A 26560-nucleotide genomic window follows, 5' to 3' on the forward strand; every position below is an offset into this window, starting at 1 on the left:
AGATGCCATTGTAAAAATGCAATAGTCTATTCATCAATGTTCATCACATGCAAATGTATAGAAGAAAATGTATAGTTTGGATGTACTGCACAGTAAGTCACTTTGGAGAAACTGTCTGCCAAGGTATAAATGTAAAAAATAAAATGCTGGTTCAACTTAAAAAAGTAGTTACCTGGTTGCCTTAAATTTTTGAGTTAGTGTACCAATGTGTACCTTGGAGGTACCATATGCACCTTTGGGTACAATGACAATTTTTGTACATTTTACTGGAAGGGGTGAATGATGTATTATGTATGTTTTTTGTAAATTTTGTCTTTTGTTATTTCATGTATACATTTTTACAACTGTATAAAACAGATCCTGTTCTTACATAACATAAATGCACACTTGCCTGTGGTGTATCAAAGCACGCGGCCATGTCTCAAAACATAACTGTCCGAATGCAAGCACCCTGCCGGTGGCAATGGCACCACCCTCCTCAGACCACAGACTGACAGTCAAAATTAGCCTCTTTTTGTTTGGAAACTTCAGATGACTGAATGCAATGACTGTCTGGATCTCCCCAGGGTATCCAGTGTATAGTGTGGGTGGCCATTTTAAATGCATTTCATCCTGCCTCTGAATTAAAGGTACACAGCTAAGATTAAAGATAGGAATTCCTTCAGTAGTGCCGCATGCATGTCTGGAAAAAAGTGTGTTTGAAACCTCTTCCGAAATCATAAAGTTTTTAACGGATAAGGATGAATTTCTCAGTGAGAAGAATTATTGATCAAGCTTTTTCACAGTATGTCTGAAGAAAGACTCTAATAAAATGATATAGCAATAGATGGAAATAACTGAGCATCAAGTGACATCAAGTCTTACGCTATGATGTGACATGAAGTGTTTTTAAAAATTATTGCTTGTTTCTGTCAGCATGGTCTCTCTTTTCAAATTTAGGTTTCATTACCGTGTTTTTATGATTATCGTACGTTTTTCATTTTGTATGAATTAATATAATTAGCCACCTAGTAAAATACGTACAAATTCTTGTCAAATCAGGCTGTCTAAATAGATTTTTATAAGATTATTATGACGTGCACAGAGCAGGTGGTGAAAGCAGCAGTCTGATGTTTTGCTCTGATCTGTCCCAGAACCAGGCGCCGGGCTGTAATACTGTGTCTCTGTAGACCCTAAAGCCTGCAGCACTCCCAGAGGACCCCATATGGACACCAACTGTGATGGAGCTCTTATGTGCAGAAATGCTTTTCACATGCATTTTGTTACAGTGTTACATACATAAATATGGATGTGCACATTCCAATTTTAACTCCAATTGGTCTTATTTAGATTCACATAGTGATGTATGAATTGCCTATTACAAATGCATGCACATGTCGCATTGCTGACCAGGCCAAGAGCTCATTTCTTTGCGGATCTGATTCCCCTGGCATTGAGTCACAATACTGTCTGATTTTTGAGGTTTTTGCAACATTCAGTTAAGTATTGATTACTAAAAACAAGAAATCTGGGCTGTTAATGCTAGAAGAACATCTACACCTGAAGATCAAAAGGTCACATGACAGTGCATGAAAAATGAAATGGAGAAACAGTGTGAGACTTTAATAATACTTAAACATCCATGCATTTGTGTATTTTTTGCTTTCTGAGCTGATATTGTAATGTGAACGTATGTGTGTTTGAGTGGGAGATGAGGCTGGCAGAGTGGGCTGGGTTATCAGAGCAGAGATACAGAAGCAGTTTGCTGTGGGCAGAGAGTCACATTTTTCTTTTTAACTTTGACATCTACGCACCACTAACACAAGCTCTTATTTCTATCTTTTTGCATTATACCTTTTCATTTTTGCTCATCTGTCATTTTACTCATTCGTGTTCACACGTCTGTTCATAGCTATATTTCTTGCTTTTGCTCTCTTTTATCTACTCATTCTAGTCTTCTCATTCTACATCTCTGAGTCTGGCTTTACCTGATGCAATTGCAGTTTTTAGTTGTATGAGATGGAGTTAAGGCATCACGGACTTCGACCTCTAAGACCCACAAGGTACAAATATTTCTCTTTTATTCTTCTTTGCCACTGTTTGAGAAATTCACTGTCCTCTGTGGTGAGTATTTTGGTAGTCATGTTCCTTTCTTCTAAAATCTAACCCTATTCATAATCAAACCATTTTTATAATCTTACTGCCTGTCGTATCATGTTTCTTTTCCACCGTAAACAGTTTTTTTATTTTGTATCTTTCTGTCTCTATTTGTCAATCATTGTATCTTTCTTTTCGTTTTAAACAAATGCACTTAAGTATTCTCAACTTTGCTTTAGGTTATTATAGAAATAATTAATTATGTAAATTATGTAAATAGATTATGTAAATAATAAGGTTATATGTTCACCAATGGACAAAACACAAGATAATACACAAAAATGTGATATTCTAGCTGATGTTGTTTACATTAGCTGAATAGAAATGTTGTATTCTGCTGATGTAACCCAGAAGAACAAAGTTTGATGTGATACAGTGTGATGGATTGTCTACAAAGAAAAAGTAAGCTATTACAGTCACATTTTTTTCTAAAGATAACTGTAGAGAGTGATTTTTGATCTAATAGAAGATTTCATCCTCTTTTAAAATAGTATGCTTGCTATAAGCTTGTAACACTGTACACATAAATGGAAAATATTTATTTTGGATCCCATATTAACAAGTTACATGTTTAACTGTAAGTTTCTGGGTCAGAATTGTGTGTGTGTGGTGGGGGGTTGCAGACGCATGTGTACCACTACACCACACTGTTTAGCCCTGTAGCGATGACCCTGCTTTCAGCTGGTGGCATGGCATAGTTGTCCATGTGAAAAATCACAGTATTTCTCTTGAGAAAAAGACACACAAATCTTAACAATGTCATAAACTAAACTCAGATTTGCAATGTCTGCAAACAAACCTAAACATTCACATTCACAGATACCCAAATGTAGATGATTTTACTTACTTACTTTACATTTTTCTACATTATACGTTAATTTTACAACTCAATACTCTTAACACATTTTAATAATTGTCTCATTTTTTTCTTACCAATTTTAGAAGAAACATTTGAGACTTCACTCAGGCTAATTTCAGCCAGCATTGAGTCAAAAATGGACTCAGTTGTTGAGTTAAATTAACCAAAACATTTTTATATTTGATTTAAAAACAAGCATTTCATGCACTACTTATGCGCTGCTGTATAATAAAGCAATAAGCCCCAAAAAACAGTGGGTTGCCAGTGCATTTTATAACAGCTAAGGGGTGTTGTTAGGCACGACGCGAAGCCTTAGCTGTTATAAAATGCACTGTAACCCCACTGCTTTTCAGGGCTTATTGCTTTTATAAAACGGTAACTCCATATGCATAGCAGGATTTCATAAAATAAAACACAAATAAGTTGTAATTATATTAGTACAAATATTATTCTTCCGCCAAACAAAGTAGTTCCTCAGAATCAAGTGTGGCTGCAACAGAGCGCAGTTCCCAACCAACACAGACGCAGCAAAGACACAATGAAAATATGATTTAAGACTGTGGTGTTTATTTTCTGAAATCAACATTTATCTAACTTATACATTAACATTTATATCGTGCAAATGTTGAAGTGATGATCAAATATGCTTGGAAGCATGCTTAATTTTTCCCAGTCAGCGTTTTTGTTTTAAGTTGCTACCCAGTTTTAGTTTAATGCCTTCAAGAAAAATTATCTTCTTTAAATAAACATAAAACAAAAGAACAGACGCTTTAAAAAAAAAAGTTTCATCCTACCTTCATTTGTTCTCTTATCACCTCTCAATTTTTCAGCTAAAGCGGATATAATTCCATTTTTGTGAAGAGCTTTTGTAAGAGATCAAATTCAGAGCCTGATCAAAACTTACACAGTGTTTTTAGTGTTAAGTGATTGCGTCAGTGTTTAAGTTGGGTAAGATTGCCACACAGTGGATAAAAGCGGAAATATGAATTTGAGGTAGAAACTCCTCAGGGAATGTTTCTCTTTATTGACGAGATGACTCAACAATATTTCTTAACATTTATCTGGATATCGCCATTAATTGTGCAATTGTAGACAAATTAAAATATGATTAAGACTGTGGTGTTTATTTTCATAAATCTGTACGCAGCAACAGTGGCGCAGTGATACTCATGTAATGTGGTCTGAACTGTGGTTTTACCGCGGTATTTTATCACGGCTTAGAACGTGTTTCAACCAATCAGAATGAAGAACCAGAACTGCCCGTTTTATAATAAAACTTTTTGCAGAATTGAGCATGCGTGAATTTAAAGAGCCCCTACAGTTCCTTTGGTGTGTAAGTGTGTATTAGTACATGTTAACTATATGCAAATGGTACAAACCCCAAAGTAAACGATGACGCTAATTATAATCTCCAACGTAAATCTCTTTTCTTGGACTACAACAAACACACAGATTGTAGGCAACAGTTTACTTTCTAGGATTGGTGATGTAAACAAGACCGACATTATCATAATTCCTCCCACTTCGGACTCAGCCTGTAAGTTACTGTAACTCCTGTTAGCATTGCATTGTGGCCGAATCTTTCAAACATGGTAGCGTCACATTTCCAGCTGATATATGTGGATAATTGTCAGGGATCTCCACGTTGGAGAGAGAGATAGAACCCAGATGCAGGATCAGATGAACACAATACTTTATTTATAACAAAATGACAAAACAAAGACCCACGAGGGGGTTAAAAGAGCAAGACAAAAGACTGATAACTAGACTCACACTAAACTAAGACATGAACTGGATAAGACTACAAAAACAATAAACTTGAACAATATACTGACTATACACTAACTTACAGATAAACAGGTCAATACAGATACAGGCATGAAGCAAGACAGCACGAAGTGTATCAGAACACAAGGTAACAAACGAATCAGCACAGGACAGCAAACACAAGGGCATTAAATAGGGGAGCAAATCAAGAGGTGAACAGGTGACAAGAATCAAACAATAATGGGATAATTAACAGGGAAACGAGGGGGCGGAGTCAGGAGACGGGACACAAGACAACCACAGTACAAACAAGACAAAACCATAAATATATATAAATATATATATATATATATATATACACACACACAAGAAAACAGAACACTAGACTAAACAAGACATTAAAACAAAGACTAGAGAATACAAGGGAGCGGGGAAAAGGTCACAAGACACAGGAAAAACGTGGTTAAATATAACAAAACCACGATCTCCCACACAAAACATGTACTGTTAGGACCCTGCCATACAAAACTAGATATAATTACCAACAAGATTATGGCAGAGTCCCAACAGGACCCTCCCCTCAAGGGACGCCCCCTGGCGGCCCTCAAGGAGAGACACAGGACAAGACAGACTGGACACCGGACAACATCCACGAAAACATGACAAACACCAACAAAGGAAGACAAGAGAGAACAACAAGAGGGTTAGGGTGAGACAACAAGAACAATAAACAAGGGAGGGGGGGTGGGGGAACAACAAAGTTCACAGGGGAAGGGATGGGACTAGGCACAGGGCGAGCCTTCTGACCCCGGGGAGTAGCTGAGGGTTGGGTACGTGGAGGCCGGGCTCGCCTAACCGGGATCTTAGGGGAAGGAACAGCTTGGGACAGGGCGGGAAAGACAGGGTCAATAACGGGGGGTGCAGCGGGTGACTGCAGAGACGACCCAGAGTCTATGACAGGGGGTGCAGCGGGCGGCTGCAGAGACGACACAGAGTCAATGACAGAGGGTGCAGCGGGCGGCTGCAGAGACGACACAGAGTCAATGACAGGGAGCGCTGCGGGCGGCTGCGAAGACGACACAGGGTCTCTGACAAGGGGCGCTGCAGCTGGCTGCGGAGCCGTGACAGGGGGCGCTGCAGCTGGCCGTGGAGCCGTGACAGGGGGCGCTGCAGCTGTCCGTGGAGCCGTGACAGGGGGCGCTGCAGCTGATTGTGGATCCGTGACAAGGGGCGCTGCAGCTGGCTGTGGATCTGATGCGGGCCCAGGAGGAGACAGAGTAGATGGACTGGGAGCTCGCTTCTTTCTCTTCTTCCTTCTAGGTCGTGGAGCAGATAAGGTGGGTTCCGCCGTGGGCATGGTGGGCTCTGTGGAGGATCCATCAGACACTGACTCCCACGAAATCCTCCTTCCTCGCTTACCACACAGACTGACTGACAGAGCAGGGTTCTCAGGAGTCACAGTGGGCAGACCTGGGTCTTCCAGGGAAGCGACGGCCAGGACACAGCCCTCAGGGACAGATGGCAGTTGGGTAGGTGGTCTCACCACAGTTGGGCCCCTGAGCTCCTCACGATTCATTGTGTAGCGAACCTGATCCACAAAGCCCAGGGGCTCCAACATCCTCATCTCTGAGGGTTTGAGGGGTTCATTGAGGCAGCGGTTGTAGATACACTTCAGTTCTGCCTCATTGAACCCCGAGTCCCTAGCAGCAGCGTGGAAGACAGCAGCAAAAGACCTCACATCGGCTTCCCCCTGTCTGAGGCCAAAGAGAAGATGAGCCTGGCGGCTCCTTTGGGCTGAGGGTGAAGCACTCATCGATCTGCTGGGTTCTGTTATGGCTGATTCGTCTGTCAGGGATCTCCACGTTGGAGAGAGAGATAGAACCCAGATGCAGGATCAGATGAACACAATACTTTATTTATAACAAAATGACAAAACAAAGACCCACGAGGGGGTTAAAAGAGCAAGACAAAAGACTGATAACTAGACTCACACTAAACTAAGACATGAACTGGATAAGACTACAAAAACAATAAACTTGAACAATATACTGACTATACACTAACTTACAGATAAACAGGTCAATACAGATACAGGCATGAAGCAAGACAGCACGAAGTGTATCAGAACACAAGGTAACAAACGAATCAGCACAGGACAGCAAACACAAGGGCATTAAATAGGGGAGCAAATCAAGAGGTGAACAGGTGACAAGAATCAAACAATAATGGGATAATTAACAGGGAAACGAGGGGGCGGAGTCAGGAGACGGGACACAAGACAACCACAGTACAAACAAGACAAAACCATAAATATATATAAATATATATATATATATATACACACAAGAAAACAGAACACTAGACTAAACAAGACATTAAAACAAAGACTAGAGAATACAAGGGAGCGGGGAAAAGGTCACAAGACACGGGAAAAACGTGGTTAAATATAACAAAACCACGATCTCCCACACAAAACATGTACTGTTAGGACCCTGCCATACAAAACTAGATATAATTACCAACAAGATTATGGCAGAGTCCCAACAGATAATAATGTGTTTCTTAAACCATAAACAATAGGAAAACATTGTATTATACCAAATACACAAAATAATTTTTTAATAAAAAATAAGTTTTTTAGAAATGAAATAGGTGCACTTTCAAAAAATCAAATGCCCACATACTTTGGAGTAAATTGATAAAATGGTTTTATTTTACAGAAAACGTTGTGCTCCACAATCATTTTAAAAAAGGAGCCGCTGGTGGGTCCGCAGAATGTAAGGGGTTAACCACCTGGCAAAGGTTAAATTACAATCCAATGGGTTGGGTTTGTCCCACTTTAACCCAATGCTGGGTGAAAAGTACCCAACATTTTATGGGTGTAAGCAGGGGCGCTGCTAAGGATTTTGGGCCCCATGAAAAGAATCTGGCCCGGGCCCCCAACACAGCTGAGACTTTTTTCATATGAATTCACATAAAATCATGCGCTTTATGGTATTTTGACTACCAATGGGGTGAGAAAATTTTACTTGAATTAAGTGTTTACCCCATTGGCAGATCATTTTGCTTGTTTAAAGGACAATTTCACTTAAATTGTATATTAATTTGTCTTAAAACTAGACTTATCTACTTAGGTCATTTTGCTCATCAAGAAAAAGCACCTTAATTTAATTTTTTTTTTGATATTTCTACTGAGAACAAGACAAAAATACTAAGTAAGAAAGTCATTTTTTTGCAGTGTTGAACGTTTAACTAAAACTGTGTATTGATATTTTGTCCAGCGTCTTCTTGACCTAACATGGGGACAAAATTGAGTTCCCTTATCATGCACTTTTAACACTAGAACGGGCACCAGCAGTCATTTTAACCGCAACATTTAAACTTACGCATTGCAAAAAAATGATTTTCAAGAAAAAAAATTCTTAGTATTTTTTTCTTGTTTTCAGTAAAAATATCTGAAAAGTTTAAATTAAGACTTAAATATTACATTTAAGTGATTTTGTGCATAAAACAAGCTAAAAAATCTGCCAATGGGGTAAGCAAATTTTTCTTGAATTTAGTGTTTAAGTTTTTTTTTTTTTTGCTTACCCCATTGGCAGATTTTTTTGCTTGTTTTATGCACAAAATCAATAAAATTTTATATTTTTGGTCTAAAAACTAGACTTTTTTTCTTGGGTCGTTTTGCTAATCAAGAAAAAGCATCTTTATTTAAGAAATTTTAGATATTTTTACTGAAAACAAGACAGAAATACTAAGAATTTTTTTCTTGAAAATAATTTTTTGCAGTGTGGTAATTATCTTTAACACTAGAACGAACAAGGCGTCATTTTGACCGTTTTGAAATTTGCACAGTCAATAACTTTGTCTAAATAAATCATTGCTGCTCCCCGACTTTTTCTAAAACTACACGAATTTTCATTAAAACTAGTTTAAATATATATTGTGTGAATAAAAACAGAAATATAATCATTTCTATCTAAAACGTCCACAGACAGTCATTTTGCACTGTTTGAATTGAGTCGGTCTGAATCAGATAATGTGAAAGTATTACAACTCCATATCATCTTCAAGAGATGAACTGAAACCTCACAAACAGCTGATAGTAGTTTGTACAGTAGCTGCACCCTGCTCTATCGAAACGTGCGTACTTGTCGAAAAATGCTACCGTAGAGACTTGGGGCCTCATGTACAAAGGTGCCTGGATTATGCAATTTGGGAGGACCGAACCATTTTATGATAATTGAGAGGGGGGAAAGGGGCCCACGGACATTTGTGTTTCCTAAACAAATAAAAAAGTTTGATACCAGGAAACAGCAAATAGAATAATTTAAAGTTAATAATTTTTACTATTAAATATTTTTTAGCACCACAATTTTGGGGGCTTCTCTGGGCCCCCTCTTACTCTTGGGCCCCGAGAATCGTCATTGTTTACCCCCCCTTTACAGCACCCCTGGGTGTAATTTAATACTAAAATGAAACAAAACTGAGAAGCTCTAAGCAACACAATTTTTTTCATGGTGAAGCATTGCTATTTCCGAAACATGAGTAAAAGGCCCCTTAAAGCCTTTTTATCAACATGACCTTTCGCAAAACAAGCTATAATAAACCAACGTAAATGGCACATTTAATAAGTATTAATTGTAGATATTTTAATATTTACTCTGATATCCATTTTGTAATAATGGTGTTTATTAAAATACATATTTATCAACCAATAATTCACTCTATTTTCCATATAGAGCCATTTTATGCAACTTGGAAAAGCTTTGTCTACTATTCGAGTAGCAGTTGCATTGCTGCTTTGCTAAGGCTCTATTTATATGTGTGCTCTGAAACAGAACATAGTCTCACATTTGTTTCTCCATGGCAGCCTAGCAATGCCATTCTTAGGTTGGTCCAAATGGCCCCACGCACAAGACCCAACACAAGGATGTGTTGCCCCTGGTCAAATGTTACTGCAAGAACTCCTTTGGCAGGTTGAGCAAAGAGCACTTCAGGTTCAAGAGGAGTTCCAGTCCTGCCTTTCCAATGGCATTCACCCTCTAGCACACCCAAGCCAATTCGCCCTCATATCTGCTTCTGAGCACCATCAGCTAGAGCGCCTCTGTGGCCGCATCCCACCCTCACACACTGCCATTGTACTTTCCAGGTAAGTGGAAATATTTTTATTAATTGTGAGTTATGATTTAAAATTGTGCTTCTTAGGGTGGACTTCAAATAATTTGGTTGGAATTTGTACAGAATTGTTTTATAAGTACTCATGTCCACATTTTATTTTTTCCATGAAGGCTCCATGATCTTCTGGCTCACAATGACATTCCTCCCTGGGAGCTGGTTGGCGTCTTCAAGCAAGTTCTTAGGGACTTCCTGAGGAGACAGGAAGACGTAATGCAGAGACGTCCTCCGCCTTCAGCTCCACCAACAATGATTTCTACATCCATTCCACCTACAGAGAGTAATAACAGAAATCATATGACTGAAAATGCACTGCACAAGTCTTTACCAGAGTCGGGGAAGCAAAGAGAGGAGATCCCCACTATATCTAGTTACGTAGATAAGCACTTGTGTGCTACCTGTCCTTACTCTATACACAGAGATTGGAGCCTGCCATACTGCCATCCATTTAGTTATGAGGCCTATAGCACCACGTTGTAAGGGCCACTTAATTGTAAGGAAATGAACATGTAGCCTCCTCCTATGTCCCTTTTACCACACATTATAAGTAACACTTGTTTTAGTTTAAGCAAATTAGCATTTTGAATAGATAAACTATTTAAAAGATTTAAAAGTGATCAAACAGAAAGAATAATGACTATTAAAAACGGAAGAAGAGCCATAATGTGAATAACCCTAAATGTGAGTTACCTTTATTGTCTGAGTTACTGCCACAGACCTAAATATCCTTTCTTTAGTAGCATTACTAAACCATATTATATTAAACTAAAGGTATTGTGTCTTTTTTGACAGGTCTGATTATAAACAGCATTCTAGATGCATTTAACATTCATAGGCGCTGTTGCAGAGATCTACCTCTATCTGTCATCCTATATTATGCACATGTATTCCTCTACAGGTTTGATATATACAAATGTATCCCATTCCTTTATCTAAAAAAAACATCAATTACAAAAATCATTAGGTTAACTGTGTACATTTTTAACAGCCAAATAAATAAATAACTTTCCAAGTATCTTTTGCAACCTGCTTTTGTTCCCCTGTGGAATTATGTTTATAGATATTGGAAGTTTGTATTTATTTATTTCAAAAAGATTTTTGCTTTGTGCAGTAACTTTATAGGGTTTACAGCTATTGGAAACTGGAAGGAGCTCCGCACACACAAAATCATATACACTTAGATCAGTCAACCCAGTTATCTAACCTAATCTGTCTTTTTCAGAGTTATATTTTTGGATTACAGAGCAGAGATTAGCCTGAGGGGAGAGGACTGCACTGCCTTTGCGCATCAGTTGGTCCTGCTCCCCACACTTATGAACTGCATGTTTCATAACTCTCCAATGCTTTTTAGAGTACACAGGTACAAACTTATATTGACTGCATGTGCATTTACAGTTTGTGATAAAACTGAATTTTTTTCTACTTCTGTTATAGACAAACATGATTTGAGTGACTGTGACATGTAACATGTTAAATGTTATTTATTTGCTTCTTTACCAGTGTTTATTGTTTGTGAAATGTCCGTCAAATAAATTTCAACAAACCTTGGAACTGATGATAAGGTGCATTCATTTTTATAGCTGCATAATGCCAGTCTACAGCACATTCTATCAAATTAAAGGAACTGTATGTAAGAAATGTATATCAATTAATCATAAAATGGCCCAGATATGTCACTAGACATTAAGAAATAATTTTCATTTCAAATACTTATATCACTGACAACAGTGGTCCGGCCAGGATCTTGTCATTTAAAAAGTGGAGTTGCAGCCCTCAACTGATGTTTATGTTGTCATTTTGTGTATTGGCCACCAGTTGTGTGATTGCAGTACCAGTTTTAGCCACAAGTTTTGTGATTGCAATACCAGTTTTGGCCACAATCCTACATACTGTTCCTTTAAGACCACTATAAAATATAATAAAATAAAATTGGTAACAGGTGGTAAAAATAGAACAAACACAGCATAAATAATACAGAATATGGGATTCTAAATTAATTTAGGTTAAAATATGTCATACATTGCATAAATACTGCTGTTATATACAACTGTTGAAAACAGACTATTTTTGTGAGGGATTATGTACATTTAGCATACTATTTAAGTGTTTAACCTACATACACAAAACAACGTAAAATAGCGTGGCATGTTTTGATTAATACCATAATTTTTAATCAATTTTAAGGGCCATCATATATATGTGTATTTAATTAGTAGACTTTTATATTGGTACCGGGGCTTTTATTTAACAAACGGAAGCTTGTAGACGTTTTCCGTTCCGTACCAAGCTAGCGTAAAACAGTGACCTTCTCGGAGTGGTCCAGTGCAGTAACATTCTGAAAGTGAGTTACGTTTTTGTTAAATTAAATGACAGACATTTTATTTGTAGTATTTTGAGGTATCACAGCTAAATTCAAGAAGATGCGTTGTTGTTAGAGGCAGTATTTTTATTAATTAGACCACTTACGACAAGGCCTTACTCAACGCTTCAATGAATCTACATCGACTCGAGTGCAGCAGTCCTACTTGCGATCTTGACATCTATTTAGCACACGTGGATTTAGACAAATATTTTCTCTGTCTAAGCGGGAATAGTGTTTTATTGTAAAAAAAATCCTGTTCCTCATTTTGCTTTTCAAATGACCGCACCAATAACGATCTGTCATCTAAACTGTACTTGACATTAGCTAACGTTAACCTTATTCTGACAGCTACTGAGTTCTTTATGATTGTGTATTATCTTAAATGCTCAGTGTGTATAATATAATGAAGAAATACTTTACCATTAGAGATTTTAAATTAAATGTGTAATAAATGTTTGATGTTTGTCCTTGAAAACATGTATTGTTATTGTTATAAATTTTTTTTATGGCTTTTATGAATTGTATAGTTTACACATTTAAAGCAAACTCACAGGTAGCACATTAATTTCAATTGATACACTGTGCACTTAAATCCACATGCATGCTTATGTTCTGATCACTAGATGGCAGGTGGTGCATTCGCTGGCTGGTGGACGAAGGTGGCCCCTTACTACACCAGGGCATACCAGGAGATGTGGGTTGGTGTAGGAATCATGACAATAATGTACTACAAACTTTCTTTTGGAGGTAAGGGGTCAAGTTCGTTTAAGAGCTATATAGGAGTTTACATGCTGTCAAAATGGCATTAACAATGTTAATTAATGATTTTATTTGTTTTATGTACATTATATTCTCACAAATTAAAAGCATACAATGATTTGGAGCTTGTAGTACTAAAATGGTAAAATATTTACAATTGCTGTTTTGCAGGAAAGAAGAAAGCAGTGCAGTCAAGTATGTTATCATGTTTCATTGTAGGATTTAAAGTGTTGTAATTTTTACCCAAACTTGTATTTGTTGAAGTGATGTGAATAAGTCATAACATTTTCAGAAGATATTCTGGTCAAACTTCCAAATTGTATTGGAATCTTGAACAATACTGAAATCCAAATGCATATACCTTAGTGTTATTTTACAAAAAATATAAACCTCAGAGAAAGATAAAATATTATAAAGATTTGTTACAAATGTTCATTTATGAAACGTGTCAAAAACTGGAATATAACCGGACTATTTTCTTACAGAGCCTGCCCATTGATTGGACCACTTGGCGGTAGTGTCTCTCCCCACATTCTCTATGTAAATCTTCCCCAGAAGAACTTCAGCTGGATATCTGTATTTTGTTTTATGTTAAGAATAAAATGCTTGATTTGGATCACCCTATGGACAATGCACTCACTCGTAGTGTTTTACTCTGGCATGCAGAAAATACATTTGATACAGGTTTACAGATCTGTGATACCTAATATCAGAAACATTAAACAGTTTGGTTAACTTATGGAAATAAAATAATAAAACAATATGTTTTTTAAAGTTTGTTTAATGAAGATAAACCTTGAACATCATCAAGGCTTTGATGTTGAATTTCATGATGTTGAATTTCCACTGAAATTGCTGTTGTGATCATATTTTATATAATACATTTTGTTAATGCTTGTCACACATTGCATAATATGAATAGCAATATTAAAACCAACTGTCCTGTGCTGAGGTTAAGATGTACTTCATATGATTGTTTGCTATTCAGTACATTAGCTTTAGTACAGTTACACAAGACAATACACAACATTTAGCATTTTGTTTCTATTTGTTGTATGGAACTTACAATTTTTAAACCCTTCACATATTTTATTAAATTCAGGTAAGACTTGCATTTTTACCCGGTTTCACAGACAAGGCTTAAGGCTATTCCTAGACTCAATGAATCAATGTTTGAGCAGTCTTAACTGAAAATAGTTGAAACAAGGCCTTTATGTATTATCCTCTAATAATATGACTTGTATACAGATAGTCAAATACTGTGTATTGTTAAATCGGAGCCAAAAAAGGGTTTTCTGAAATATAACACTCAGCAACTATATACCTTTATGGGGCTGTTTACCGGACAGGTCTTATTCTAGTCCCAGAGTAAAATGCATGTTTGAGCTGTCTTTATTTAAAAACATCATTCATTGACATCTTAACATATCAGTGCCATTGTTTTGTCTCAAGATGCATACCATTTTTTATGAAAGTTTTTTATGAAAAATACTCAAATGTCCTGAAATAACTGGCATAGTCCTGGATTAATATAAACCTTGTCTGGGAAACCGCCCCTGTATCACATATATATTTAACCTGAAACCAACGAAATTTGAAAAGGTAAAATATAAAGCACAACTATATAGGTAAAAAATATTGCTAGTTTTATCATTGGACAACTACAAGTGTTAAAATAACTAAGTCAAACTTATTTTTGATTAATAATTTTCTGAATGGAAAAATCTCGAGCTGTACTCAATTCATTTTCATCACTTGGTTTCAGTGAGTAAACATACTTAAACATCCAGTCACTGGGATCCACATTCCTGTCATTCCACGTCTGCGCGTGCCATTATCTAAACACTACTGCGCGAGCTGCATGTTTTTCGCCGCGCGAGCTTTGCTCGTTCAAACATTATTTTCACCATTCGGTATCGTTTTGTAAAAATATATTGATTATATATTGGACCGCACTTTGAGGAGGAGCCTGTTGTAGTTTAGTGTCTTCTCGCTTCATGTATTTGAGTGTTTTACCTGACTTCAGTTAGCAGGCTAGGTACTTTAGCAGTCTCGCGAGGTTATCGACATTCGGCTGCTTTTACCACCCAAGGATATTACTATTACCACATGGATACGTTATAAAGGATTATGGCACACGTTTACACGTGACAAGTAAGTATATTTTAAAATTTCTTGGCGACCGATATGTTTTTCTATTCGTGCTAGCTGGCTAACGTTAACAGATGTGAATAACATTCGGGCAGGGCGGACAGAAGACAAACCCTTTAAAATAAACGTCCCTTAATGTGAGAAAAGAGCTGGTTTAAACAGCCTTAAACACAACTATGTATATAAACCATTCGCTGTCAGGTGTATGTGAGTTAAAGGGCTCTGTGTGAGAGTGTTAAGATAACATGTAACATCTGCCATTTCTACCCACACAGCTGATTTTCCAGTTTGGCGAGCGTCTTTTAAAGCGTCTGTATCGCTTTTCCTAATCAGCTTACAGCAATTAATGTGATGACCATATCACGTTAAAACTATTTTTAAAACTATTCTTAAAATATTTATATAGTTGTGTTTTATTTCGGCACCAGATTGTGGCTTTTTGGCCTGCGAGTGTTTTGGTGTTGTGTACAGTTAACGTATATTGCAAGTTGTCATATTGTTTTCTTAATGTATGTACAGAGGGCTGTGATCTCGGGTTGGAGCTTGTGGTTCTTGGTAAAGACAAAGTGAAGCTGCCTTGGGACCAGATGTTCCTCTGACACATACAAAAATGATGCCCATGAGTACTCTTTTTATTTTGTAAAACGGGAATCAGCAGGGAAACAAGCACACTTTATATACGTTTGTTTACGTATTGGTAGATCAATATCATTTATGATTTACAAGATGAAGAATTGGTTAAATAATAAGTCATATGGGGGGAATTCAAGGCCCTGGGAAGTTTTTGAAATATACATACATAGATACAGGTCATTGAAAGTGCTTGAATCTATTTTATGCAAGAAGTTTTCTAAAAATATTCCATGTGTACTGTAGGAAAATATCATACAAATTATTTTTAAGCACACGTGCTAAACTGTTTGCTGTAAATGCTTATATCTTCTGTATGCGAATGTTGATTCATACCAAAATGGTTTTTTGCATAGTTGTGTTTGACACATGAAACGTCTCGGGTTACGTATGTAACTGTTGTTCCCTGAGAAGGGAACGAGACACTGCGTCTCCTTTGCCAAACTTCCTGCGTTCCTGTAATGCCATCTTTGGCAATATTTCAGATAGCGTATACTTCCTGGCTCCCGCGTCACCCTGTCTTTGTCGTTAAGCCTCATCATTGAATGAATTTGATGTACACATTTAGACGCACTTACCCCTGGAGGCGTCCCCAAAGTGTCACCGCAGTGACGCAGCGCGAGTTCCCTGGAAAGGGAACTGTAACAATGTATCTTAAAAGGTAACACGATGTAACCTTGCTCTCACTTGAAATGTGTCCCCACTTAAAGTCCTTGAATTTGAGGGTACTGGACCTGGAAAGTCCTTGAAAGGTCCACGAATTTGAAGTTAGCTTGGTGTGGGAACCCTGAGCATAGTTTTCACTACATCACAATCTCATACTAAATTGATGGGGGGGTCCACATTCAGGAAGGCTGCTAATAGGCTGTGAATGGGAATAACCTCCTTGCAGGATAACATGTGCTTCATGCTGTCCTGTTTTAAATCTGTCTGTCAGTTCAGTTAATTTAGCTCATTTCAGTAAAATGCCTAAACCTGAGGTAGCCAACAAGTTCATTACATTAGCTCTTGCCCATCCTGTTGTGATTAACTTTTTCAGCTCACCGTGCACTAATGACAGCTATTAGTTTTATGATGCGGTAGTTCTGTTGCCTGTTAAGTAAACAGTTTTACTTTTTAGCCTAATGTCAATTTTTAGTGTCACGTCCCTCCTTTAAATCTAAGAGGGTTTCATGATTGGAATAAAGTTGGTACATTGCAACACTGAAAACAAGTTTTCTGTACTAAATCACTGTTTAAGAGACTTCAATATATGTAATGTTTCTTTATTTGAACAGTTTTATCACATTTTACCTGCAAACTGTTTAGGCAACATTTCTGAATTACTAATATTTTGCAAATTATTTTAGTAAATCATTGTGTTCCCACTAGCAAACATATTGCTTAGAGATCACACATTAACTTTAAAGGACGCTCTGTGTCATTAAACATTAACCTTGTTAAGCAACATAACTCACAAGGCTTTTAAATTTATCATTGAAATTGGAAATTGTGTACCTGACTGTCATTTTTTATGTTTTTACTGCCTAAACTACTGATTTACTACAGATACTACAGTGATTTTTGATGTGATCCCAGCCCTTACATGCTTATCTTATCTAGTCTAATCTTCATGGTAATCCGGCGCCAGTCATATCTTAATGGTGCCAAGAATTAAGATCATTTTATTTTATCTCTTAACTCAAGTTTTCATGAACATTTGCAGCCCCCACCTGTTTGTTTTTGTAGATTGTACTTGTAACCAAAATGTACTTATAACATTAACACTGTGTCTAATGTATAGCCATGCACATATTCGGGTTTGGTTAGTCAGCAGCAAGTATCTCCTACAGAAAGTCTTAGCAGAACACAGTTTGCTAGTCATTATTTCAGCATATTTAGTAAATATTCTGTTTTCCTATAGCTTAAAGCAAATGTTTAGTGATTGTATAGGTTTGAAAGAGAATGTATTTGACACTGTTATTTTAGGTTTGTGTTTTCACTTCTGAAAAGTAATACTCCCCTATGTTTGGCCAGGATGGACCAGATTTATATTGAAAACACTGCCTTTCCTGTGCTGGGCTGGGCTAGTCTCCTGTTGGTGGTATACATTAACTATTTGTGACCCTGTCTGTGAAAACCAGGCTGAACTCTCAAAATCAAATTTGAGCATCAAAGTTTGATTTCAACCATTAATTTCACTATGATTTCAATCTTTGACATGACCTTACTCAGTCAGTATTAAATATATCAAGGTGACATTTAGTGGTCGACCGATATTTTTTTTATTACTGATATTAGGGCTGCAGCTATCGATTCTTTTTGTAATCGATTAATCTAGCACTGAATCGATCGATTAATCGAGTAATCGGATAATTTTTTTTGTGTGTTTTTAAACAACCAAAACAAATAATGCATAACGAAAATGACTTGGCTGTAAAATGTTCAAGCATTTGGCTTTTATTTCTAAAAAAACCAGAGGTATTTGGCTCCAAGAAATAAGCCTATTTATTTCAATTGTTTACCCATTTAGTGTTTATAAGTGCCAGTGCCAACAATTAAACACTTTAATTTATTAATATGCACAACAGGTTTCATGCTGTAATCTAGCCCTGACATCAAAGTAAATATATGGTTTATGTACATTTCTACACATGCAGCATTTACCATTAGGCTTTTAACATATAATATATCATTTCTGGGGTGAGCCTATTTGCTATGGTAACAACCTGTGTGTATGCGCGCACGTGCACTTGTGTTTGTGCGTGTGCACGCGTTCTGTGCGTGAGGAAGAGTGACACCCCAGTCAGACGTTCAGTTGCTTCATTGCATTTTGGTACTGCAGAAATACATACATTACTTTTCAATAGAACGCTGCATTTGGTTTGCATCACTTGCATTGCGGTGCATTTTAGGTTAAGAATCCGTTCGAAAAATCACAACATCACCTCCCGCTGTATACAGTGAATGCATGCTGAAATTATTGTTGCGTGGCTACATAAGTTTAAGCATATGTGATGCATTGCGCGATCGTTCTGACTCGCGTGAGAGAGAATAACTTCCTTATGCTAAACTCCAATAAAACAGAGATTATTATTATTGAACAAAATATGTCAGATTACAAGTTGCCCATATATGATTGCACTGTGGTGCCGTTTTTTGGTACACACACCTGTAGTGCATGCGTGTGTGTCAAGGGGTTCTTTTTTAATCTATACTGTCCTGCAATTGAACGTGAATACGTTTACTCCTTAAAAACATCAAAGCTAAACATCATATCTAGTCAAACCGCATAACGACATCGCTACAAATACAGTATGGGATTAAAATCAGCGGAAGCTATGTTACCTTGTTTCATCGACGCTTGGTGAAACAACAGTGGATGTTTTCAGTTCAGATGCTGAATGTAATGATCCCAAACTTTAGACAGTCTCTCTCTGCCATTTATGGACATATTCGCTCCGCCATCGCGCCAACTAAATTCAAAATGAACCACGCGCTATGATGTGCTTCCTGAACATTGAACAACGGTCCGTGTGAATCAGATCTTGGCGCGTGTAGTGCGCGTCATAGGAATTTAAAGAGGCTTCGAGGCAGAATTTTTGCCTCGAGGAATTTTTTGAATCGAGTAAATCGAGTAACTCGATGAATCGTTTCAGCCCTAACTGATATTAAGAAAGATGTATGGCCGATATAACACAAATGTAATTACAGAGTAAATAAGAGACAAACAGAAATTTGGCGACACATTTGTTAAGCATAACATTTATAAATACCCCCTTTTAAAGTACTAAAAACATATTTACATACGTACTAATTTAAATAAGTGTGTTAAACCAGTGTGTTGTTGTGTGACACAACATAACGTCATGTTTTAAAGTGAATAATAATTGGTAATTTTACTGTGTGTTAGACCTTGGCTTTACATTGAGTGACACTGAGTGTCTTTTCATTACAAACAACAAATTTAAGTAATAGACAAATGACTTGCATTACCAAAAAAGCCAATTATTGGCCGATATATCAAGGGAAATAAATGACAACTAAATTACCTTTTGTTCATTTATTATATGTAACATATCAACTACCGTATTTTCCGGACTATAAGCCGCACCGGAGTATAAGCCGCATCATTCAAAAATGTGTCATTAAGACAAAATAACATATATAAGTCACAGTGGACTATACGTTGCATTTATTTAGAAAATGATTTCACAAAATCCAAGCCGAAAAACAGACATTTAATCTGGAAAGGCAAGTTATTTAGCTAAACAATAGCAGACAGAACAGCAGGCTGAATAGATGTCTGTACGTTAAAGTAATATTATCGGCGGTAATAATGTCTCTTGCCTCATAAATGTCAAAAGTAATTCATACTAACTTATAAGGCGCAACTGACTATAAGACGCAGCACCAGCCAAGTAATGAAAAAAACGTGGCTTATAGTCCGAAAAATAGGGTACTACACTGAGCTTTCGTTACTGTGTAAATTTAATGTATACATTGTTAGCTACAGTTGTGATCCATGTTCCTCATCTTCCCTCGTCTTTAGGAAACCAAAACATTTTATTTTCAAGGTATAGGTTTCAGAGATTTATTTAGCCACTTTGCCAGACGATAAATAAATACAGGCGCGTAACTGCGACAATGCACGTGCGTCCGTTGAAACGTCTATAGAACAACAACATAAACAAATGGCTTTCGTGTAACCAACGTAACTTCCAGTAAACTTCCACAAATAATCAATAACTATAGAGTCCTTTTAAAGTAGGACTTTATAACAAGCAAAATAAATAACAAGTAGATTACCTTAGTTCAAATTATGGCTAAAGCATATCAGAAACTACACTTAGCTAACGTTACTGTGTAAAATTAATATATTCAGTGTTACCTATAGATCGGCTGCCAAACCTCCCTGCACATAGCAGTAATCCATAATTACCGTCTCCCCAAATTGACATGCCTGAAATGTCATTTTTATCTCCGGGCAAATAACTTTTTACTATGATATGTAAATGACAATTATACTTGTCTGAAGGATAACCACATGACACAGCTTAATGTCAAGCCCTGTTATTTTATGGCATTGCTGTAAAGAACCATTTAAGCACCTTTATTTTAAGAGTGTGGCTGTTGAAATGCTTGGTCTGGTTGCTTTTATCTTCAAATGGTTTTGAGGCATTAGAAAATGAATTCACTCATACCTAAACGTATAGCCTAAATTGTGTGTGTTGAAAGCGAGATTAGATCAAAGCAGCTCCAGAACAAAGGATGTTAGGTTTGGGTTGATGCATGCAGAAGCCCAAACCTACTCTATGCTGAGGTTGACACTTTTAAAGTGTAGCTTTAGCTGCTATGCTGCCTGTGCTGCAATTGGCGGAGAGCCATGGAAACACATAAAAGAGAGGTAAACAGAAAACACACAGCTGGGTGTGTCAGCATGTAGGTTTCAGCTTTGTGTTTTAGCCTCACGCTGTGACACCAGAACCTCTGACCACGCCTCTAACCCAACACGAGCACACGCACAATGAACGCTCCCTGTCCCAGCTAGACTTAAAGGGATAATCGACATGACTGTTTGTGCAGATGATTGTAATGTTTCTTATTACATTTTCCTTCATGTGTCATAATTACTGTTTGCAATTCCTGCACGATTGCACATTAGTTATGTGCAACGGCTTTCTACACTAAGTAAGTGATGAGACAAATCACTGTATATGCACATAACAGAAACCGTAGACTATGCAGCTTCCTAGAGTTGCCTTCAATATCAGTATTTAAAACTCTCTGCTTAATTGAACTGCAAGACTTTGTTCACATTATGTTGGTCTTGGAATCTTTTTTTCCATGGCCAGCCTTTTGAAATCTATATAAGGCTGAAGAGCGTACATGCCAGTTTGAACACAAGAGACATCATCCGTGACCCACATTACTCTATCATGCTGGGAATGCAGATGCATGATGGGAAATGCCAACATACTGTATATACTGCCTAATGGCTATTTGTATCAAGAGAAGTAATGTTTAAGCAAAGCATCTGAGTCTCCAGGACACTCAGTAGAGGTCCTTATCACACGAAATCAAATGACCTTTCTCTAAATCTAGTCTGGTGGTGCATATAATGCATTTTGTTTGATAACTGTATACTGAAATATGCCCTGCTCGTTGATGCCGCTAGAAACAGGGTCACTGTTGCATTTCAGATCTCGCACTGGTCTCTGTGGATTGTTTTAGTGGTATGTGCAAGTTGGCCTTGTAGATAAATGATGAGTTTACTTCCTTTCTGGCGTACCAGTTAATAGCTCCTGTGGGTAAATTTAGCATCTCTGGTAAATCAGCCCAGTGCTAGATGGGATGCAGATCTCTCAAACAAACAGGTTAAGTTTGCATGGAAGTATGTTTTAGAATAGCCTCATAGAGTGTTGTGGAGAACAGTAAATTTCTACATTTAATAGAGCTAAATTTAATATTGTGTATAATGGGAATGTATAATGGGAGTGTCCTGATAGGCAAGAAATCAGGATGATCTGATGAACGAAGGGAAAATTGTCTCAAATCATCCAACAAATGTATTTTCTTACAGGTATTTTCTTACAAGTAACATAATTTTCAGATGAAAAAGCTTTTGCGCTGTCTTTTTGAATAAGGATCACACATCAGGCACTCTGACGTTAATGTTTGCTACGGTTACGGTATATATTACACATCTTTATACTGTTACATTAAAGGAGAAACTTTGGAGGTCTAAAAACTTAGCGTTCTTAACAGTAAAGATAAGCGGTAGTTATGTTTTTGTACTTGGTTATATGTTTTGGTTTCTTGAAGTTTCCTAGAACAATAATTCGTTCTGATACCATTTTGTAAAAGGTGTCTCTTTGAATCTGGTCATATCTTCAGCACTTTGAGGTCATGAAAGGTCTTTGTATTGTTTTGGCTGATTCTGTCAGAACATGGACATGCATTCACTCCACAACACCGTGTTTACATTTCTCGACTTTTCTTTGTGCGAAGCACATTGGTTAGTCCAGGCTCAGAGAAATCATCCTCAGCCAATGAGCTTTTATGTTAATGGCACATGTCAGGATTTACCCTGCTGCCTGTAGCTCTTTAATGCCATCAGTGTCACAGAGTCAGTCAGCTAGAGAGCGTGCCCTTCTCAGTTTGTCTCATCCTCTCAATTCGTGTGACTCAGGCAGCCAATGGAGACCAACGTAGTGAGCCGCTAACATACTGTTGTTGGGGCAGAAGTAACCTCAACACCCTGTCACACTCCCATCGCATGCCTTTAGTTATTACATTATTTTTTATAAAGCAACATTTGAGCTATGAACAAAACTCGCCTCTGCTAAGTATTAAAACATTATTGACCAGTCTTGCATTGGCCAATGTTGTCGTGTACTATGAAAAATAATTTAATGCATTTTTAAAATAAATGTTGAAAAGTGCCTACTGTGGACTAAACTGTGTCTGCTCTCATTCATATTTAACATTAACTTTTGCAAACCAGTGTGAGAGACGCTCGGGCCAGTAAACAGTATTGCCACAGGTCACTATAATATATTTTTGCCTGTGGCTGTTTGTATGTATTCTTATGCAATGTTACCTTCGAGACAGGACACATTTTAAGTAGAGCCCGACCGATTTATCGTTTTGCCGATTTTATCGGCCGATATGAGCATGTCGCAGATATATCTGTATCGGCGTATAAGGCGCAGATATGCGCCGATATGAACGTTTGTTACAGAACACATTAAATGCATTTGAAAGATGTAAGTACTTGTTTGTCCAGCAGAGTGCGCCATACTGGTTGCTAATGGTGACCCAGATCACTCACTGTAGTGACACCAGCCAATCCCCCACCCCCTTCACTCAGTCAGTCTCTCAGTTCAGGTGGCATGGAAGCAGTCACGCAGTGTCTTCTTCACAACATTTTTACACCTGGTATTAAGACGCGCTTTGGTCGATTGGATTATAAATGGACAAGAGAGACGCATTCCCGCTTACATTTGGTGTTTTTAATCCGTCTCTTTGTCGACGCAAAACGCAAGCGGGAGAAATGACGCGAGACGGAGAAATGACACGTTTAAACTACGCGCAGCCGTGCACTTATATAACACTATATGAGATTACTGCTGCTTGTGTTGTTAGTTAACATGTTCATTTCAGAGCAATTGATTCAAAAAGCTCGCGCAACTCTACACCCTTGCTAAATAAAAGAGGCGGAGCGAAGACGCTTTAGTTTTATAAAAGTTTAAAGTTTGCACGGAACCCTGGGTTTGTGTTATAAAAACGTGCACAACATTAAACATAGCGTACATTAGTATGTGCTCCGTCAAGCATTGTTTTCGTAACTGTGAGTGGCTAACTAATTTGTGAAGTACACAACTTACTGTAAAGCCAAAATTAATCAATGACTTCATAAGTTTCTCTTTATAACGTTATTCTTGTCAAAACTGCAAATGATGCAAGTTTTATGTTTTGTTCTCTTTGTGTTTTAAAGTTATTTATAATAAGTCAAGTTTACTGTTTAGTGCACTGATATCCAACTAATTTTGGATAATAAAGTTTATTGTTAACTTCTTGCCTATAGTACATATCTTTGTCACATCAATATAAGTGTTGGATCACCACATTTGTGAGTGATCACCACATATGTGAGTGATCATTGCATTGCATTGTATTTATTCATATACAGTATATTATGTTAAAGTATATAGTGTATTCTATGTACAGTACTGTAGTATAATATACTGTAGTACATACTGAACTATAATATACACATAAAGAATATCGGCCGATATATCGTTATCGGTCTTTTTTTAATCCCTAATATCTGTATCGGCATCGGCCCGAAAAAACGCATATCGGTCGGGCTCTAATTTTAAGCATCGCGAATGTTAATTTTAAGCATCCTATCACTGTTTATAAGTCCCAGACAACTGATTTTAATGCATTCAAGGTCAAAAAACACTGTAATTTTCTCAAAATATAAATTTAAAATTAAAGCTGCAAGCAGCGATGGAAGGGCCCTCGCACGCATGTGCACCGCCACCCTATGGCATTAGTAAAGGAGTGAACCAGGGGGATATGAATTAAAGTGGGTAAATATAGGTGGATATTCAAAGAAAAATGTATGTGCCACATCGCCTGTGTGCAGCAAGTGGTGCTATGATGGTACCTGATTATTGTTATATTGACGTGTTCAAGCCGGGACCCTTATCTAACGTGTGAAGTATAGGGCAGATCAAACAATGTATGCCTGAATTACAACAGCTTCCTGTTTCATGGTGAAACATCACACTTTGCCAGGCTGCCACGGACACGCCCTTCAACGAAAAGTCAAGTTCTTGCCAATTTATCATTGCAAAGGGCTTAAGATCAGTCTGACCAGATATGATAATGATTTGATTAAATCTCTAAGAGCAGTAAATCACAGCGTAAAACATGGCATTTCCTGCTACCTCTAGGTGGCGCTATGACTGAAGCTAAATATTGGCAATGAAATATGTTCAGGCCAAGACTCTTATCAAACGTGTGAAGTGTGTGGCAGATTGGACATTGTATGCCTTAGTTATATCAACTTCCTGTTTCATGGCGAAAACGCTGAACTTTGTCAGGCCGCCACGGACACACCCTCCAACGAAAAGTCAAAAGCTCCGCAATTTAACATCGCAAAGGCCTTTAGATGAGATTGACCAAATATGATGACGATCTGATAAAATCTCTAGGAGGAGTTCGTTAAAGTACGAAGGCTGGAAATTACAAAATTTGCACAGAAATCACAGCGAAAAATCAAAATGGCCGACTTCCTGTGGGGTTTAGAGCTACGCTCCAATAGAATTTTTTGTAGGTCTTGGTGTGATAGATGACCCTACCAAATTTCGTATCTGTAGGTTTTTCATAGTGGCGGGGCTGTTCTCTTGAAATTTTGCAGGTGGCGCTATTGAGCCATTTCTACACGCCCACTTCTGGCGCCTATGCCACATGTACATTTTCGCCACTTCTGATGTGTGTGCAATGTTTTATGACTTTTTGAGCTTGTTTAGCCTGTCAAAATGCGATTCATTTAGCGATACTTTGGGGGGCCGCCAGGGACACGCCCTTTAATGAAAAGTCAAGGTCGTTGCTTTTTATCATCACACAAGGTCTTGAGATAACATTGGTGAAATATGATGTTGATATGTTTAAATATCTAAGAGCAGTAAGTCACAGCGTAAAACATGGTATTTCCTGCTGCCTCTAGGTGGCGCTATGACTGTAACTGAATTATGCCATGTTTATGTGTTCAAGCCGGGACCCTTATCAAATGTGTGAAGTCGGGGGCAGATCGGACAATGTATGCCGGAATTACAACAACTTCATGTTTCATTGCGAAACATCACACTTTGCCAGGCCGCCACGGACACGCCCTCCAACAAAAAGTCAAGATCTTCGCAATTTATCATCGCAAAGGGCTTAAGATCAGTCTGACCAGATATGATGATGATTTGATTAAATCTCTAAGAGCAGTAAATCACGGCGTAAAACATGGCATTTCCTGCTACCTCTAGGTGGCGCTATGACTGAAGCTGAATTTTGGCATGGAAATGTGTTCAGGCCAGGACTCTTATCAAACATGTGAAGCGTGGGGCAGATTGAACATGATATGCCGGAGTTAGAACAACATCCTGTTTCATGGCGAAAACGCTGAAATTTGTCAGGCCGCCACGGACACACCCTCCAACAAAAAGTCAAAAGCTCCG

At 37.7% G+C, this 26560-nt stretch overlaps 3 protein-coding genes across 9 annotated transcripts in view; all 3 read left to right on the forward strand.

The window, feature by feature from the left end:
• The first annotated feature begins 1757 nt into the window (after positions 1-1757).
• On the forward strand, positions 1758-11494 carry rd3l (RD3 like). Its single transcript, XM_055186501.2, has 3 exons — positions 1758-2042; positions 9633-9911; positions 10051-11494. The coding sequence occupies exons 1-3, from the start codon at positions 1999-2001 to the stop codon at positions 10415-10417; spliced, it is 690 nt and encodes a 229-aa protein (XP_055042476.2). The 5' UTR covers positions 1758-1998; the 3' UTR covers positions 10418-11494.
• Positions 11495-12149: 655 nt separating this feature from the next.
• On the forward strand, positions 12150-13821 carry atp5mj (ATP synthase membrane subunit j). Its single transcript, XM_055185770.2, has 4 exons — positions 12150-12278; positions 12923-13046; positions 13230-13253; positions 13544-13821. The coding sequence occupies exons 2-4, from the start codon at positions 12923-12925 to the stop codon at positions 13555-13557; spliced, it is 162 nt and encodes a 53-aa protein (XP_055041745.1). The 5' UTR covers positions 12150-12278; the 3' UTR covers positions 13558-13821.
• Positions 13822-14852: 1031 nt separating this feature from the next.
• Positions 14853-26560, forward strand: part of ppp1r13bb (protein phosphatase 1, regulatory subunit 13Bb) — a 50320-nt gene continuing 38612 nt past the window's right edge. For 3 of the 7 annotated variants that reach the window (XM_073855945.1, XM_073855946.1, XM_073855947.1), the window contains exons 1-2: positions 14853-15212; positions 15729-15828. In XM_073855945.1, coding sequence (XP_073712046.1) covers positions 15820-15828 — 9 coding nt within the window. In that variant the 5' untranslated portion in view covers positions 14853-15212; positions 15729-15819. The remainder of the gene's footprint in view (positions 15213-15728; positions 15829-26560) is intronic. The other 4 variants (XM_055185764.2, XM_073855948.1, XM_055185767.2 and 1 more) reach the window with 2 other exon arrangements.

The sequence above is a fragment of the Misgurnus anguillicaudatus genome, chromosome 18, assembly GCF_027580225.2.
Source record: "Misgurnus anguillicaudatus chromosome 18, ASM2758022v2, whole genome shotgun sequence".
NCBI lineage: Eukaryota > Metazoa > Chordata > Actinopteri > Cypriniformes > Cobitidae > Misgurnus > Misgurnus anguillicaudatus.